The following is a 19,222-nucleotide window of genomic DNA, read 5'->3' on the forward strand; positions in this document are numbered from 1 at the left end:
GAGGAGGAAAGAAGAGAGGAGATAAGATAAGCAACAGTAAGTACAGTACACAGCAGAGTGCCAGAAGTAGCGAGATGTAAGATAAATAAAGGTGTTTACATGCAAGAGGGAACAGAACAATAAACACTGCAGGTTGGTGGGACCAGTAACTGCACTGGTTCAGGTGTACAACAGCTGTTTTTACTGTGATGGGACTGTTTTGACTGGAATCACTGAAAACACCTTCACTCAGGTTTTTAGCCTCAGGCTCCTCTGCAAGTCACTGACACTAGGGCTCATCTTCCTTTACGTCAGATTTGTTTTCAACCCTTCTGGGATTTTGAAAGTTTAACATATAGTATCACACGGTTTTTCTATGTGCGCTCAACGTTATGACAACTCATATTTCCCAGCAGAGATGAAGGCACCATCGGCCAGGCCAGTGACGTCGGCATCTCCACGTCCCAGGTTCAGTTCAGGACTTTAATCCTGAATTCATATTATTGTCTTTGTGTCGACAAAACAGTCGTTTCGTCAGGATGCTGCAGGTTTCTGCTGCAGGATGGTGCCAGTGACCTTCATAGTAAATAAACTGGCAGCCTTTTCATGAAACCTGTAGAAAATAAAACATTAAAAATGAAACCAATAAGTGTCTGGAGGATTTGGAAGACCTCTCACCTCAAACCTACATAAAACGCCAGAAGTAGAAGAAATGGAAACAAATCTACTCACAAAGTCACAAACTCAAATACAAATGTTATTTAATACATTCGTCTATTTAAACAGAGAATAAGAGATGAAATCAGGAGTTAAATGATTTAAAATAAACTCATCAGGTACAATTTTTTTTCAGATGTTTCTAAAATAATGAAACGGCCCAGCACTCACCTCTTGGCTGCACATCAGAACTTCTTCAAGTTAATTATTTCACAAAAACAAAATTTATGTTCAGGGAAGATCAAGAGGGTGAACAATTCAAACCCAGTGGATCCAATGGAAGACTAATTTTTACTGGGCAGATCCCAGTTTGACCAAAGCAGGTTTAGCTGGAAGTAATGAGAGCTCAGGGGCCCATGCTAGCAGCAGCGGTTTGAGGACAAATAAGTGTTCATCTTTACAGCACAGGTCAAAATGAGCTGATCAGGTTTTTGTGCGACTGAAGAAAAATGTTCAATGAACAAATGATCGTAAAGCCCCAACAAGTTTCTTATGTGAAGTTTCAGATTTTTTTTTGACTGTTCTCAGAAACCCTACAGTTGTGCTGCAGGACCATTTGGTTTGTGATGACTACCATTTGCCGCTGCGGCGAACTCCGAGGATTCATTTTCCTGTTGAATACCAGCTATGTGTCGCTTCTTCCTCCCTTCTTCCTCTGTGAAGCCATTCGTCTTCCACTCCCTCTTCCTCTTGCAGACTAGGCCGGAGTCTTCCTCACCAATACGACCCTCCGGTATTCCCAAAACTCGCAGGCAGACAATGGCAGCTGCTTGTTCAGCAAATTTCTTTGACTTCTCCCTGAAAGAGACATTAACATTAGGGGACAGGGGCCCAGCATAATACAAGAAATTCACCACTAATTTGACAATTTTCAGTTTTTCTGCATGAACTGGTCACGAAATGTGAGCTGATCTTCACTAAAGTGGCAAGTATGAACAAATAAAATTATTAAACTGATAAAACACAAACAGTCATGATCTTTCATGTCTCTATTCAAAACACCCATTAAACAGTGATGGCAGCAGCGTTTTAGTAAGCTGAACCACCTTTAGCAGCAATAACCTCAAGCAGGACTTCTTGTGGCTGTGGATCAGACCTGCCCACCGTGCATTATGGTGCAGACAGTACTAATGTAAACTGATTAAATCAACACAGTTCAAAGCCTTGTACTTACCACAGTGAGGATCTGTACTTCTTCTCTGCTACAGTCACAGTCGACTGAAAGGCTCGATCCTGCGAGCGCTGCACCTGAAACCACAAACAGTCTAATGTATCTAAATATTCTTTCCTTTCTCATGATCATTTTAAATCAGGTTTTCTTCTCACCGTCTTGTACAGCGGCTGCTCCAGTTTCTCCTTTCGGCTCCACTCCAACAGGAACATCTTCGGAGTGATCTGAGGTGGATACTCCCTCCTAAAACCACAAATACATGTCAGTTCCTGGACTTTTATCTAATTTTTCTTAATTAAAAAAAATATCTGAGGAATATATTCTCAGCAGAATAAGAAGATAGTTGAGGCAGATGGTCACCCAACCTGAGTCCAGATCTGCTGGAAGTTAAAGGGAGATTTTCCTCCCCATCATTGCCACATGCTACCTTTAAGGGATTTGTTGGGTTTTTCCTCTATAATATTGTGAGGTTTTGACCTTACTGTGCAAGTGCCTTGTTTATTTTGATTTGCCGCTGTACAAATCCACTGACTTCAATAAGAACTATTTGAACACTTAATTCAAATTCATCCTAAAACACTTTAGTCTTGGAGAACTGGAACAACATGTCCTGATATCCCTCCCTCAGCTGTGCAGCATGGAGTCAGGTCGTTGAACAGCAATTCACACCTTGATGCAGGTGACCCTCAACGCATGATGGCTGAGTGGGGAACAATCCACGTGAGGTTTCAATGGACATAGGAAAGTTCAGTTTCTCACTTTTAGCACTATGGATCTACCATGAGCTCCACAGATGTGCACTCAGGTCTTAGGACTTTAGACTATACGTTTGTTGTCATTTTTAACAACCACATTGAGAACAAAAACTGACCGTTCAAATTTGATGGCCATCATGGTGACGTCTCCGTCCATGACGGGTTGGTCAGGCTGGCTGCTGCTGTACAGACTGTCCCTCCTGACCTGCAGCTGTTCCTGAGTCTGCAGGTAAAAGTCCTGCAGCCCAAACGCCTCGCTGTAACACAGCCACAATCCATCAGCACCTCTCAGACTCTTGACATCACACACATGCCAAGTCACAAGACCTGTACCTGATCTCAACATTGGTCTGAGCTGCCTGTACTTGCTTCCCCAGAGGAGATTCCACCTTGTCTCTCAACATCTGACACAAGCAGTACTTTGTGTTGAAGGCATGGTTGTCGTACCGGATCGCCTGTGAAATGCAAGGAGTCCAGAGACCAGATGAGGATGAGAGCTCTCTTGTAACAACCTACCTACCCACATTAAAAATTTGAACTTATCAATCTGTGATTAAAAAGACAAATGAACATTCTGTATCTCGTTTTAGAAACAAGGCTTGTGATCAAAAGGAGACTCACATATCTGAGGTACTCCTCCATAACCCTCTCCACAGGAATTGGGCCCTGGCTGCTAAACACGGATGCATTCCACATAGCGGCACGGCCCAACATGACTGACGAGGCCCCCGTCGCCTTCCTGAACTCCTCAATGTCGGCATTGGCCTTCACCAGATCGAGAGAACCTCCACTGCATGAGAGAAAGGACAGCAAGTGATTTTGAAGACAAAACACTCGTGAGGCTCTGTCCTGTGAGCTTCCAATTCACTTTCAATAGCAGGACAACAAAAGCCCAAACTCGCATTTCAAAACAGTTTCATTTTTCAGAACTGCAGAGACCTGCACGGCTAAATGCAGGCTTCTGCTCTTTATGCAGTCATTCGTCAACCCAACTTTACACTGTTCACTGTGCTTTTACATTCTCCAAATATATTTTTTATTGGTGTGGTCCTGTTGATATCAAGAGGTTTTATTGTCATACACACAATATAAACATAATTTACACTGTGCAATGAAATATGTGCGTTTACACATTCGGTGCTCTGAAACGTTCTGTGTATGACGTGATTTGTTCCACTCTACAGATGTTGCGATTGTACTAAAGCATTGGCTTACAGTCAAAGTGCCCTCTCTGAGTTTATATACATGTCCATCCCTACAGCTGAAATTAATTCACTGCTTTCAAATTAGTTTGCAGGAGACAGGAGTGACTCCTCTGCCAGGGCAGTTATCAGATTTAACTTTCCAACATGGCTCCTTGGTGCTTTTCTACTGATTATATAATATTGATTTCACTGCTGAGCCTGGTTGCTGCTGTGGGGACAGGTGCTTACTTGGCGATGACAGGGATTGACACAGCCTGAGCAACAGCTTTAATGTAATCACAGTGGACTGGATGCCGGGGACGCTCCTCCTTAAACCTGAACAACACAGGGAACAGAAACACAGACACAAACATTTCATTGCACAACGTGAGTGAAGCAGGCTGTCTCAGCCAAACAGGAACAAGGTGCATCAGCATCATTTCTGTATCATCAAAACAAATCATGAATCAGTTTAATGTAGAAAAGCACAATGAGAGCCAAAAACCAAATAAGTAAATCTACATATTTATTTCAAACATAAAAAGACAAAATATTCACAACATGGACAGAAATGAAGAAATACCACATGGTAATGTGATGTAGTAAATAAATAACAACTACTGCAGTTTTTTGGGTTACCTGCCATGGACAGCGAGAGCAGCAATGCCAGTTTTCTCAATTCTCTGAACCAGACGGACCGTTTCCTCCATCTGAAACCAGTGAAGTTTACCAAACCAGTCAGAACCAACTGGGAGACTCTTTCAAAGTAGGAAAATAAAATTATAGTTTGTCATTTTAAATTAGAATTTTGGGGAATGATATATATCCTCCCTGCTAATATTTTATATGCAGACAATAAGAAACACAGCAGCGAGTACATCTCTGGGCAATATCACTAAAAACTTCGAATTCTGCCTCTTAGTTTTTCAGCCGTGGAATGAGGTGAATCATCGGCATGTGGCCCTTCCTGTAGCTGCACCTGTCCTCCAGCTGATGTCCATGAGGACACATGGTCTGGTTTTTGACCCACTCCTCACCACGTGGAACCACTCAGTTATCTCTGAGAAAGCTGCCACGTTCACCAGTTACCGTCTGGAAATCACAGGTGCATCCACGTTCGCTGCTGTGATCGCAGGTAAACTGACTGTTGGTGCAGAATTGAACTTTGGGGCTTATGTGTTTTTGATTAGACAAGGTCAAATACACATAATTAAAAATATTAACATTTAGTGTTACTTTACTCAGTTCTGCTGCGCATCGCGACTGTCAAATAACCCTCCTGAAAAAACATGAAATGAGACTACTCGGGAAAGAAGGCAAATATTTTCTTCTTACCGAAGGCAGAATTCGGATTTTACACGTCACTGGAACAGAAACTCCTGTGACCAGCTTCCTGAGGATCTACAACGGAGACTAAAGTCATTTTCAGTTATTTCACCACTTTTCAGTCCATATACAACCGAAAACAGTCGTCTGTCACAGTGGTGGGTGAACTCCAGGTAGCCAAGTTTAAAGTTTCAGAGTCTGTTGCATGTGCTAAGCTTCAGACAGACTCACCGCCTCGATCTTCTCAGGATCCGACAGCAAAGCAGCTCCCATACCGCCCTGCAGAACAGCAGAGGTCAGTGATCAGAGTCAGTCAGCGGCCAGAGCAGAAGCAGGTTGGTGACGGGTAACTCACCTTGGTGGAGTACTCCTTTGGACAGCCCATATTCACATCGATAGCAGCCACATCCTTCTCCCTGTATGGCAGAAACAAGGCTGCTGACCCTTCGTACTGTAAAGTCACACAATGTGCTTGTTGAAACCAGGCTGCCACAAAATGACCCAAACTGTCCTGACAGGATCTCTGTCCGGTCAGATCAGCTTGTCCCAGGTGGACTCTAGTTGGGTTCACAGGGAAGGATCAGGATGTCTTTATGTTGCTTACCTGACCTGAGGGTCGGGTCATGTTTTGGAACAGGATGGTTTTGGTCTTGTGTCTTTAGGTTTTTCATCCTTTCATGAAACTGGACTTCTACTACAGTGTAACATTTAATATCTGGATGGTACTGAACTAAAATGAAATCTGGTGAGCGAATTTAAACTAAAAAGCGAGTTTATAAAAAGTGGATCATAATCTTCTCTGCTACCTGGTGTTTCACAGATAAAATGCTTCAGCACCCTCAAACTGATAAAGATTAGAGACAGGAACTCACACAAGGCGAGCCACGGTCAGCGCTCGGTCTGGGTCTGCAGTCCCCTGAAACACCACAGAAGATCTTAGTGTCTGGAGCACAGTGCCAGCAGATACAGGTCATCCTTCACTTTTGTGTCTCACCATCTGGAAGACAACTCTGGCCTTTTCCTTCGCACAGGTCCTGAACATCACGCGGTCATCCGGAGCAACAAAATCCACTGTCTGCAGCACCTCTGGGTGAGAAACGGTCTGAGATCAGGGGGTTCGGCTGGTACTGTAAAGCTGTGCGGGTCAGCCATGAACCTGACGGATTCTTACCATTCACCACCCTCTGACACTGGGCCATCTTGATGTCGATCAGCTCCTGGAACAGACACAGAGTTTACAACAATTTCACCCTGACCTCGACTTGTCCTGCCCGTCACATACTCCGTCCTCACCTCACAGTAAACCACGTCTGCTCCGTAGTCCAGAGCCAGCAGCCTCATGGGCAGAGTCCCCACCCGGACCATCGGGGCCAGGGCGGTGATGTCCCTGAAGCTCAGCCGGCCTGCTGCCATCATGGCGCTTGGGTCCTCCCGTTAACCGAGGCACTGGTCTGTCAGCGCCGGGCTGCGCATTAGCAACTGGCTTGGGTCGATTTTTACGAGGGAAGACTTTTCTTTCGCCTCAGAACTCCCCCACGAAAATCAGCTAACGGTTCCGGTTCTGACTGGACACGTTAGATCCAAGACTTTAAAGACTTAGCAAAGTCTCCTCACCACCTCTCTGTACTGCTGCCATAAAACCGAGCTACTCCCACCGGTTGGCCAGTGTTCAATAATCGGCCATGGCCAAAACACTAATCGATAAATCAATCACCAATGTAAACTCAAACTGCGACTTTTCTCAGCGAAGTTTGGCGACACGGGCCGATCCGGGCTAAACTCACGTGCTGCTAAACAGCTGCTGTGTCCCGCGATCACGTGGGAAAGTGACGCGTGCTCAATCGGCACTTCCTGTTTAGACTGCTACGTCATCATGGTGTTATAGAACAGCACATGTAGATCAGCACTACATAGAAGCAGGACACAGAAACCAGCACCATCACTCCTGACCCAGGTAATTCAAGATTCATTATGCTGCTACAGTTCTTTTAAAAACAGAAATACTGATATGTTTATTTCAATATTTATAAAGCATTTGCAAACTGTATAGCCTCATCCCACCGAGTGTGACATCCACTTGGACCCACACAGACACAGGGACAACATGCAGACTCCACACAGAAAGGCACTGATGTCCCACAATTCAATGCACTAAAGAGAAGTTGCTCATAGCTGCAAACATTTAATTAAATTGCAAAAATGTTGGTGATCAGATCCTGGGAACAAACAGAGTCTAAATCAAATGTGTAAAGATGGCAGAGGTGCTTTAGAGTCCAGATTTGACTGATGGGGCACATGCTGCACTACTGGGCGCTATAGGGTTTGCACCATGAGCTTCAATGTGACTTGGACACAGCTACAGGCTACACAGTGACCCTGCCAGCATTCAAAACGTTTTGAACCAGAGATACAAATTTGTCATAAGAAAGTCATGTTGGGTATTAACTGGCATTGCATAAAATTAAACCCCTACATTGTTTTTGTTATACATATAAATAATGTTATGTGATTAGAGATTCAAAAATACATTAATAGTTCAGCATTCACAGTTGTCTGAAAGCAAAAACACAAAGACACGTCAGAGGTAATCCCTGCTGTGAACTGTGTGCCTCAATGAGTCATAAAATTAGTGACCACAGAGTCAGAAGTTGTAAGAAGCTGCAGCTACAGTACATTAGCAAAGGTGAGAACAGAAGCTAATACTACAGAGCCAACGTCAGCAGTAAAAAGATTTTCATGCAGCTCTGGCATGCGAAATACCAAGTCACTTTCAGTCACTGTCAGTCACTTACTGCATTAGCAAGACTTAATTTACATTGCTAAAGACAACAGCATTTAAAAAAAGCTTATTGTAAAAACAAAGGGCAGAGCAGCAGGCATTTGTATTTGTACATCTGATTTCACAGAGTAAGTCATTAAGTCAGTTCAGTACAAACCAGGGTGCTGTGGATTGATATAAGAGCAGCTGGTTTGTGCATCATCTGGTTTGTTTAGAAATGAGAGAACATGCAAGGAAAAACAAAGTGCTTTTCAAACAAACCAATGTAATACACAGAGCAAAGGCACTTACAAAATATTTTAAAATTGAACAGAGGGAATCTATCAACATTTGAATATACATTTGCCTTAGTAAATACCTTTTCACACCAACAATATTACCTATGATGTCTTGCATAGAGTTCAGAAGCATCATGTTGTAACCACAGACAAAAATTAAAGTGGAGCACACAACCAACCAGTCACCCTTTAGTTTGAACTGGAGCTGATTGGAGTTTAAGGTGGGCTCAGTGTGTTCCTCCTGGAGCCAGCACCCTCCAGACCAGGAGCTCAGGGTCTTTGTCCCTCTACCTCAGGCCAAACACCAGCCCAGTGAAAACAGGGACCACACTTCCCTCCTGCTGCTGCTGAACTACACGTGTCGTGTTCATTTCAGCTCCTCGCTAAATGTTGTGTTTGCTCACAGTAAAGTCAACGTCACCCGATGTAGAAAACACTACAGATTGCACCTGTGGCCCAGAGACACAGTTAGACATCTGATTAGCAGCAGCTGCTGGCCTGTATAATGCTAATGTCCTGTACATACCGACTTAATGCTGACGTTAGCTCAGTAAGCTACACTATGCTAACAGACTAGGTGTGAGGGTCTGGACACACTGAGGGTCATTCTAGAGACAGACTCTGAAAGGCCGAGTGTGAGTCCAGGAGCTGGAAAGAGCAGCCACCTCTCAATGACACCTGTCAAAGCCTTTATAAGAGTGGAAATCTGATTAATGCTCGTATTATTTAGCCACATTTACATCAGCGATATATATTTCTAGAAAAGAATTGTTCTAACTGGAGAAGCTTAAACGCTGAGTGTGGCCAAGGAAATAATATGCAATATGCAGAAAATACTGGGTGTAATGTTTGGTTGTCCACACACTTTTTACTACGTGGTGTTTGCAGCTTCTTCTGAACTATTTTGCAACCTTTTTTCATGCTGCATTCAGAACACTGAGGATAGATGTGTTTGGTGTGAAAAGACCTAAGGCACAATAAAACTCCAGCAACATTCAGAAGAAAAACCTGCACACTGTCAGTCCACCAGAGTTCTGTCATGTTACAGAAGAAATAAATGGGTACAGATGGGAGAAAAGTGTTTTTCACTGTATGACATTGTTGGCATTAGGTTGTTGCATTTGACAACTTAATAAAAAATAGAAAAAAAATCAAAAGTGCGAACAGCCCAAGCAGAAAAGTGTTTCCACTCAACTGAAGGAAAAAAGTCTTGGGGTTGAAAGGTCAGACAGGAAGCTCCCACACCAGGAACAGATGTCTGGAAGAACACAGTGATGGAATAAAAACAGGAGAAAAAAAAAAACAAAGATCTTCATATGTTCAGAAAAGAGTTTTAAGAATTGGCAGAAACACCGCTCCTCCCTGACGACTGGTCAGTCCACTCTGAAGGATTGGCGATCTCAATGGGGTCAATCTGAGGAAAGACCACGAAACACAACCTCTGGCCCACATATGTCGCCCTCTCTGTTTCAGAAGACAATGCCAGAGTTATTCATGAGTTGTGTTAGATGGGAGTGAATCCAGTGCAGGATATATTCAGGTTTCGTATTCAGATATATTCCAGGTACAGTTAAAAAAGTAAAAGAAAATGCATAAAATTACATATATTCTTTGATGGTATTTAAAATCTTAAATTTCATTTACAAAATCTTGAATATTTGTGATTTAGTCAAATTTTGACTGTTGAGATCAAACTTGCATTAGCCAGTGAAATATGAATTATTTATTATTAAAAAAGAATCGATTTGGGTTCAGACATGGACAGATTATGAGACAATGTGGACAGGCCATGAAAAGTAAGAGGATTTCTTTGTTTTGATTGTGTCTGTTGTTTTTGTCTGTAAAGGTTAGGGGTAGAGATGTCAGGCATTGGACTGCATCTATGTGGTCTTAACAGTCTTACGTTAATTTGGTCACACTGCACGAACCCTGCAACCGTAAAGCAGACTTCCTCCACAAACTCACCAATGAAGGTGGAGATACACTTTGGTTTTTCTTTCCAATGGACACCCAGAAAATAGACAGGTACTCCGGTGAGCATAATGACCAGGCCGACGCCACAAACCACTGGCTCCGAGTAAAGACTGAAACCCAGCAGCAACGCCCAGAACATCAGGTAGCACACAGGAACCAGCAGGTTCACCTGAAGAACACAAAGGTTTATAATAATTCAAGATGTACAGGTACAAAACTACTTATTGGCAATCAGGTGTATGTGATGGCACGGTAAATTAGCCATCAAGATAAAAATAATTTCCGACTGCAAGTTGATTGGTACCTTGATGGGTCGGTACAGGTTGGGTTTCTTCCAGCGGTAGAAGAGCAGACCTGCAATGGTGACGCCGTACGACAGGTAGTTGATGAACGAGACGTAGTTGATCAAGTTGTGCGTTTCTCCGATGCAGAGTATTACGATGGTGGCAATGCACTACGAAACACAGTGAGGCATGATGATGTCATGAATTTTATAAGATGCTGTTTCATTGTGTATTTGGTCTTTATGTTATTTAATGTTATTCTGTGTGTTCTGTCATGCTTTGGCTCTGAGGCACTTAGTTTTTGTAAGATTCTACATAATATTTATTTGCTAATACTGTAATAATACTAATACAAAATAACACTGCGGCACACCCATTAAATTCAGCTTTACTTACACTTAACAACAGTCTGCGGCTGCTGTGATGCATCCATATTTGTTTTTCAGAAAATGGGTCAAAAACATACGAAACTAAGTGGCAGACACCAGAAGCAGAAAATGTAAGATAGTATCAAGGTCAGGCTGTACATACACAGACCAGCAGGGCAGGGATGGGTGTGCACTTCTTGTAGTGAATCATGGCCAGCAGGCTGGGCAGGTGACCCTCTCTGGCCCCAGAGAAACACAACCTGCAGACAGAAACATCAAACCGACGGTCACATCCATGTTTCAGCAGAAATAACACTGACGCATGGAGAATCAGGTAGTGGAGCTCACCTGGAGGAGGTGAACAGGTAACCATTGATTCCTCCAAAGGTGGATAGAGCCACAGAAATTGGCATGATGATGGAAAACATTCCCAGAAGCTTCTCCCCAAATGTCTGAATGCCAGAACAACAGACAGGATCACTGACATGCGCAGACCATGAGCAATGCACCACAACTATCCGTCTGTTCTCCTGCTGCCAGGAACAACACTCTAGTGTCCTTTAAACCTACTTAAGCTATAGTGTGGTACAACTGTAGATGTGTCCATTGACACCGACAGCACTAGCGCTGGATGCAGGTGGCCTGTGCTGCCTGGATCACTTTAACATCCTCTTTACTGGAGGTGCCAGGGCTGCCGTCAGGGCTGCCCGCTCAGTAAGTTCTCCAGCAGCACAACAGTGGCTCCCTGCTGCTCACCTCTGGTTCCAACTGTGGTCCTGGCGTACAGGGCAGTGAAGGGGAACCCTGATCAAAGCCTACACCCTGATCACCCTGAACCAACCCATCACCCAGAAAACTGTGGACACATATCGGAGTCAAAGCTCTTCTTGCTGATGTTCTTGGTGGATGCTTGTGATGTTTCTGATCTATAAATAGTGACAACATGAAGCAGACATATGACAGTGCACTGAGGTGGCCACAGTACTCACTACAGCCACAGCATTGGATGACAGCAGCTCATCGGGAGACATGGAGGAGAAGTAGGCGATGTTGGTGAGTGTGTACACAAAGGTCACCAATGGTATGGAGATGTAGATTGCACGAGGTAGATTCCTGAGCGAGGCCACACAGCATGCAAGGATGAAACCAAAAATCAAACACATATGACATGAAGTGACCAAAAAAACAAAGAACAAAACAGCACTATTCATTTCAAGTAAAGTAAGAGCCAGGCTCACAATCACAGCCAATATGTCAGGATGATTGTTTTTGGCTTTCACCACTTAAACCAAAAAGCACTTTCCAAAATGACAATCTTTTTAAAATATGTCTTGTCCCAGTGTCTGCAAAGGCCGTGAAGTTTGCTGTTGTATGAAAAAGTGAGCACAATCTTTTACAGTAAATCTGGTCCTGCCCTGACAACAGCTCACAAAGGTTTCTACTAACAAGTGGAGAATAAACTGTGGAGAAAATGCAAATGAGCCAAAGTGCCAGACTTTCTCTAAAAAAGGTAAAAACAATAAAGAGTTAAACTACACAGTGTTTGTGTTGCCAGATTGTTTTATTATATACGTTAATGTGCTTTATGTCCTGCGGTATCTTATCAAAGTAAACAAAAAATATGTTAATGAACACTAACAACATCACAACAGAAAAATGTAGGTGTCCCGGAAGATATAACTTTAATGTGTTCAAAATATTGCAAATAATCTGGAAGCATGCTGAGGTAGAAGCTGAGTATTTGTCACAGCATTGCTCTGGAGTATATTCACCGTCTGGGTTCAACAACTTCCTCTGTGACGTAGTTGAGGAAGTTCCAGCCGCTAAAAGCGAAGGAGGCCTGCAGGAAGGCCAGAGCAATCTGTCCGACCGACGGAGTCCTGTCCAGGGAAAAGGCAACCTGAGGAGTCAGAGCCTCGTAGTTCCCTGGAAGATATGAAACACATGTGAGCTGTTTCTGTTCCCTCAGAAAGCAGAAGATCTTGGGCTGTGAGGGTTACCATTGAAGATCTGGACGAGGCCAACCACGATGATGAGGCCCAGTGCCATGAGTTTCCCCACAGTGAAGACGTCCTGAATCCTCGTGGCCATACGAACACTAGAGCAGTTCACCCAGGTCAGCAGCACTGGAACACAGGAAGCTGAGATCAATCAATCAATCTGTAACTGTCAATTCCTTTTCAGCGCGAAACACATCAAGAGCAAATTTCTTGCCTGTCCAACTGATGCAGGATTGGAAAGGTGTGGGGATAGGGTGTTACCAAAGCTACTTAACCATCCAACAAGTGTTCTGAAGCGCCAGAAAGACTGAATCCTACATTTCCCATAACGCACAAATGTTGCATGTTCTTTAGAGAACACCTTCTAAACTCCAGGGCACCAGATTGTGTTTCTGTGGTAGATTTACAGTCCAGCCTGAGCTCACCCCTATGTCACCACCATGACAAATGTCATCCAGAGACGTAAAATTGGTGGAGTGCTCCTTTAAATATATGACTATCATTACAGGGGGAAACGGTTGCCATGGGAGGCAGGAATGTGGGAAATGGGCAAGCGAGGAAGGGCGTGATTGTTTCATCTCGTCCATCACTGTCACCGGCTGGGCCCGGTCTCTCTCATGGTGGCCCCACTTTGCAGCACAAAGACGAGCTGTCAACCCCACAAAACAAAACGCTTCCGTTGTTAAGGGCAAACTAAACATGCGAGAGCCCCCCCATCCCTCAAGAGTCGCCTGGGCAGAGCTCACGTTCCAGTATCCAGCTCCAAAAACCAGAGAGACTGATGGCGTCAGAGGTGAGGGCATGTCCGAGGATATTATTTACTCTCTGATCAGACAGAGGCAGGTGGTGCTCAGCGCAGATACTCCGTACTCCCTAATGTCATGCTGAGGTCTTTCACTCATGTCCTCTAACTGCTCATTTAGTATTTACATTTTAAGCAAATACATTTTCTATAAAAACATCTACATTTCTGTATCACATCATATATCATACATCAGGTCAAAATTTAAAATTGCACAATACTCTGATCTTGCATCTGCCCAAAGTCGCTTTTGCACTGCCATTGCTGCTAAAGTGAATCTCAGGATATGCTGTAAACTGAATATCTATATGCAAATATGCAACACTGCATATACTGGAAAACAATATATGTTTATATCTCATAGCTCTCATAAAGCTGAACTCATGTTATAGTCTAAGAGTAAAAGCATCTTCATTCAGTGTAAAAAACATTCTGGGAAACATCAAAAGTCTAGAGTTTATTTAAAGCTGCTTCACCATCGATTTATTGGGTTTTTGGAAAGTGCCTTGAGAGGAATGTATTGTGATTTGGGGCTATACAAATAAATTGAATTGAATTAAACTGAATTCGCTAAGAAACTTTGGTTGAATGATAGAGGTTTCATTCAGGCGACGTACCGTCAGTCCATACCTACATTTTCAGTCAATTTCTTGAGAAATCACTTTTTTTTTGCTGTATATTTTTAATTTCTAGATCTTATTTCTTCCTGGAGCTGAAGTATTTACACACAGTATTTCTCACCAGCTTCCCTTTGCCATACCACACAAACTAAAAACCTCCATCCTCATCCTCTTGTCCTGTTCTCCTCGCTCAACCATAAAAAAGCGTTTTCAATGTTGAACAGGAGTTACAGCGGAAACGTAATTTTATTGCAGTTTATCGATGAGCTGATTCTGATCAACATTAGTATAGGCACCATAGTCTCATCATCACAACGTCATCTTATTTCCCTAGAAAATCTTAAACATGTATTTTTAAACAAAACTTTGGAATCACAGAGACCTAAAGTGAAAGTCACTCACAGAGACAGGTAGCGGACAGCATCCGTGTCGCCATGTATGGAGGAACACAGTTTGGAAAGACAGGCTGCAGGACGTAACTGGAGAAGGTGAGGGCAATTACAGCCAGCGTGGTGGGGTACATGATGAGGACGGCACTCCACAACAGGAGGAACCTGTGGATTTAAACACACACGTGTCACGAAACAAAAACACTTCAGTGTCTTCCTAGAAAGGAGGCTCCATCCTCCAACAACCCCACTAAGAAAAAAAGCTTTGAAGTAATAACAGCAATCAATTAAAACAACAATAAATCTACTTTTAAAAGGCTTTTTAAACCCCACAGTTTTTTGCATAACCCCCCTGGGTTATTATAGCAGGAATGTGGCAAACAGTTAAGATTAAAGGGTTAGAGTTGCAAATTAACTTTAAAGCTAATTACCAAATAACCAGAAAAGATCCATTTAAATGACCTCCAGATGACATCGGAGTCAGTTTGTTGATGTGGACACAGCCCTGGTCCTGCCCTGATACACGAGACACTCACCCCATCAGACCTCCAAAGATTTCAGTAACGTAGGAGTAGTCGCCTCCAGACTTGGGGATGGTGACGCCTAATTCAGCATAGCATAGGGAGCCCAAGGCAGCGATGCAGCCTCCAAGTAACCAAACCACCAAGGCCAAGCCCACAGAGCCTGAATGCTCCAGGACCCCCTTAGGAGAGATGAAGATACCAGAGCCAATGATGTTTCCTGAGAGGGAGATGAAGAGGAAGAAGGCAATAGCAAGTAAGTTTCTGTTAATTAAACTTGTATATAGACCTTGTCCAGCTGTGGTCCGGCAAATACAACTCATTTCTAGGAATTAAGTTTCCAGGAAATGAGTTGGAAAACACGGGGACTGTAAAAGAAAGTGCCCCCTGTGTTATTGAATTTAAAGGACAGAAAACACGTTGAAAATTAATGTTGATAGAATTAAAATTTGTATATTTAATGAAACCATGTTCACATGTAAGAAACATTTCATTTATTTCACAGTTCACAACCAGCATTTCCATCCTAAACATTTGTGTGACTTTATCCACAGGACATTAAAAACCCCAGAGCTCTGTAACAGCGCGAAGGCAGGCCACCACGCAGGCCCAGACAGTCCGTCCTGCCCTCAGTATGCAATGTAGACGACCAGCACATCTGACACATTCAGACTTCGGCTCCACCAGTAGCACGGCAGGAAGCAGCCAAGTGGCACAGACAGCTATTACACAACCAGACATAAATTACGCCCCGCAGGCTGCAGAGGTGACCGACTCACCTTCTGCATCAGTGTGTTCCTGCAGCTTCCTAATGATGACATATCACAGTGGTAGAGACCGGTCCAGACTTTATTTTAATCTACTGGGCCAGGCTGGGATGCTGGTGCAGTGTGCAGAGCAGCCAGCCTGTTCTCTCCATGCTCTGTGAACAGAAAGGTGCTTCAGCATTCTGCACACAAGACCTTTCTCTTGTTCTGTAGCAGGAGTTTCACAAAAATGCCTGCCTTCAGTTTCCAACAGGAGCTTAGCAGAGCCAAGGCAGGAGGTGTATGTGGCCCAGTGAGGAAAAACCAAGAAGGTCAGTGCCAGATCCCGTCCTGATACTAGTAACGTCACTGGTTGCAATCTTCTGTTGCATGTGATCCCTCTGTAGCCCAGTGTTCCTGCGTAGCTGTACTGTCACTTTCACTAAACATCAAAATACTACTAGTATTACTACTACTAGACATAACTAACTCTAACCCTATTGTCAGACATGGATCAACCTTAAGGCTAAAAAAGCAGTTTGTGTGTTAAATGAAAAATGAGTGAAAAGTTCAAACTGACAAAGAACTGGATCTGTAACCATCATCCATAACGCCCATAAATCCCACATGCAGACCCAGACCATCAGTGATGGTTCCTGATCTCCTCTTCAGCATCAACACACACCGTCCCACTGCCACTGATAATACACACCGAATGTGGATTCATCCACCATTGAAAATAGTCCCCACCCAATGACCTGTTTAATAAAACTACCGTGACCCTCAGTGTGATGTCAGACTTGGATTCTGTGGCTCCTAAATACCAGTGTCCATCACCAGAAAAACATACTGTCACTACAAAAAGTGTCCGTGTTATTTCATATTAGATAATTAATCTGAGGGATCAAAGCCTAAGCAGTAGTTTCCTGTTGGAGCTGCAGGTTTTATCTACATCATAAACACTAGTTCAGCAGTTCTCATCCTGAGGGTCAGGCCCCTCCACAGAGCGACCTGATACACCACATGGGCCATCACATGATAAATGGTTAGGAGGAAAAACTCAAGTTGGGTTTAATTGTGTGATGAACACAGGATGTTTTTAACACTTTTGGTGTAAATTTAACCTTAAATTGCTAAAATTGCCTTTTCTGGAACAGAGAGACCTCAGGTGTCTGGCACAGCTGGACTCCAGGCAGGAAACAGCTGGACTCCAGGCAGGAAACAACCTGCACCGTCTGGATCTGAAGCCTTGTGGACAGATTTCAGTTCTTCATTTTTACTATTTACAATTAAAATTTTTTCCTCACTGAAATTAATGAAACATTTATTCAGAGACTTCTCATATCTGAGGTTTGATGCAAACAGGTGTGTTCACTGATCAATATCAATACAATAATATCGATTAATCACGTTATTACTGTGACATGTTTGTCTTTTTAATGAAACTGAACTCTGTCTATTTATTGTTTTTTATTTATAAGTTAAATGAAGACAAAGGTGTGTGGTGAACTGGACTGCAAAGTCTCAGTCGCTGAACTGAGCTCGGTCCCTCCGGTAATTAACGTTTTATCACGTGTCTGAGGTTTGTCAGCCGCCTGTCCCTGAAAGTTCCTCAGACACCGAGTCCTGCTCACCTATGATGATGGTGCAGGCGCTCAGCAGCCCGATCTCCTTCTTCAGCGTCACCCGGTCCGGGATCTGCTTTCTCTTCTCGGCCTCCGTCGCGGCGCCCCGCGGCCGGGAGCGGATGCTGCTGCCGTCGTGTCCGTCCATGTCCGCCTGCCCGGGTCCGGTCCGGTCCGTCCTCGGTGTCCTCCCAGTACTCCCAGTACTCACACTGTATTCATTCGCACTGAATGGGCTGCGCTTGCGCAACAACCTGCCGCTGTCCGGGGCAGAATGTTAAGCAGCGTGAGGCGTTCACGGACTCCTCCTCCTGTTCCAGGATTTATTGTGCAGCTTAAAGTGTCCTTTTAGTTTAAGTCAATGACAGACTGATCAGTGGTTTAAAATAACTTCGTTTTCACTATTATTTTTATTTTCTTGAAGATGAAAGTCTTTTTGTTTCACAGCAGAGTGACACCATCGATGGAAACCAAAGTCCTCAGCACATGGAGGGCTCATCCAGGGTGTCTCACCACTGCAGCTCATAATGTCACTCAGTGTTTATGGTCCCGCTGCCTGGATGCCCCCAACAACTTCTGGACAGGCTCCTGATGAGTCAGAAGATGGTGGCCGGGGGGATCTCCTCCCAGACCTGGATCAGGGCATCAGTGACCTCGTGGACAATCTGTAGTGGGACTTGGTGGTGTCAGATGCACCGAGACATAATGTCCCATAGGTACTCAGTTAGATTTAGGTTAAGGGGACGTGAGGGCCAGTCTGCGGCATCAGTGCCTCCATCATCCAGACGTTGTCCTGGACCTGGAGGACCCCAGGGGCCACTGCACCAGCGTAAGGTCCGACAGCCACTGAGGATTTCATCCCGGCACCTCACAGGACCTTCAGTATTGATATTGACGAACTAGCAACACCAAGTGCTCCCAGCACGAATGGGACTACTTCAGCCTTGACCTTCCACATCCTCTTTCTGGACCTGATACTCATCACACTTTTGATGTTGCTGTGCTCGGAACTGCTATGTTCCTCCTTCTGTTGCTTGTCTACTAACACAGTGTCTGGTGCCTCGGCCAGTACCTTTGTCTGTCTGGATCGAGAAGTCAGCAGAATGCTGTAGGAAACGAATCAGGTGATATGCAGGTTTCAGATGATCACCTGAACCAAATCTTGTTTAGGGAGGAAAAATATAAAAACCACTGTTGTGGTCAACACTAACGTCTTAATAGAACTAAGTGGAGGCCAACACAGTTGATCCACAGTCAGTGGATGAAAACCAACTACTGACACCAACAGCTACAAAGTTCTGAGTGAGAAAAAGACTCAACCCTTAAAATGTAAAGACGGAAGTTCATAAGAACTAGGTCAAGCAGCAGAACATCTGGTTTGGTCTGTTCACACATCAGGTCTGAGTCAATGCAAGTGTGAAGTGGACACAGCCACATCGACTTATAGGAGGAAAAAACATGATTGATGGCTGAGCTTCAGAAATAAAAACATCTGTGTTTGACTGTCTATGGTGAAAAGAGCGTATTCAATGTTATGTCGTTACATCTTCAAGATTAAAGGCAGATAAGGGTCAACTTGTCCCTTCAGGTCAGGTTAGAGACTTGGAAAAACACATTTACTGCACTGACATATGATATATTCAAATTATGAATGAGGAGCAGCAGGCCTTTTCTTGGTTCAGAAATAAAAAGCCAAAATGTAAA

At 43.8% G+C, this 19,222-nt stretch overlaps 2 protein-coding genes across 2 annotated transcripts; both read right to left on the reverse strand.

Moving 5' to 3' along the window:
• Nucleotides 1-1,204: 1,204 nt before the first annotated feature.
• On the reverse strand, nt 1,205-6,947 carry dus2 (dihydrouridine synthase 2). The gene is made up of 15 exons (XM_026312383.1): nt 6,426-6,947; nt 6,304-6,349; nt 6,127-6,218; nt 6,005-6,048; nt 5,488-5,548; nt 5,364-5,411; nt 5,142-5,207; nt 4,446-4,516; nt 4,056-4,142; nt 3,244-3,412; nt 2,956-3,077; nt 2,739-2,879; nt 2,023-2,110; nt 1,871-1,944; nt 1,205-1,494 (listed from the first exon to the last, which is right to left on the reverse strand). Exons 1-15 carry the CDS (start codon nt 6,546-6,548, stop codon nt 1,230-1,232), a joined length of 1,497 nt encoding a protein of 498 aa, XP_026168168.1. The 5' UTR covers nt 6,549-6,947; the 3' UTR covers nt 1,205-1,229.
• A 267-nt stretch (nt 6,948-7,214) lies between these two features.
• slc7a10b (solute carrier family 7 member 10b) lies at nt 7,215-19,104 on the reverse strand. Its single transcript, XM_026311738.1, has 11 exons — nt 17,528-19,104; nt 15,163-15,367; nt 14,640-14,791; nt 12,816-12,941; nt 12,588-12,741; nt 11,805-11,928; nt 11,164-11,267; nt 10,979-11,075; nt 10,468-10,617; nt 10,155-10,332; nt 7,215-9,653 (listed from the first exon to the last, which is right to left on the reverse strand). Exons 1-11 carry the CDS (start codon nt 17,664-17,666, stop codon nt 9,523-9,525), a joined length of 1,560 nt encoding a protein of 519 aa, XP_026167523.1. The 5' UTR covers nt 17,667-19,104; the 3' UTR covers nt 7,215-9,522.
• Nucleotides 19,105-19,222: the final 118 nt, after the last annotated feature.

The sequence above is a fragment of the Mastacembelus armatus genome, chromosome 6 (assembly GCF_900324485.2).
Source record: "Mastacembelus armatus chromosome 6, fMasArm1.2, whole genome shotgun sequence".
In the NCBI taxonomy this organism is placed as follows: domain Eukaryota; kingdom Metazoa; phylum Chordata; class Actinopteri; order Synbranchiformes; family Mastacembelidae; genus Mastacembelus; species Mastacembelus armatus.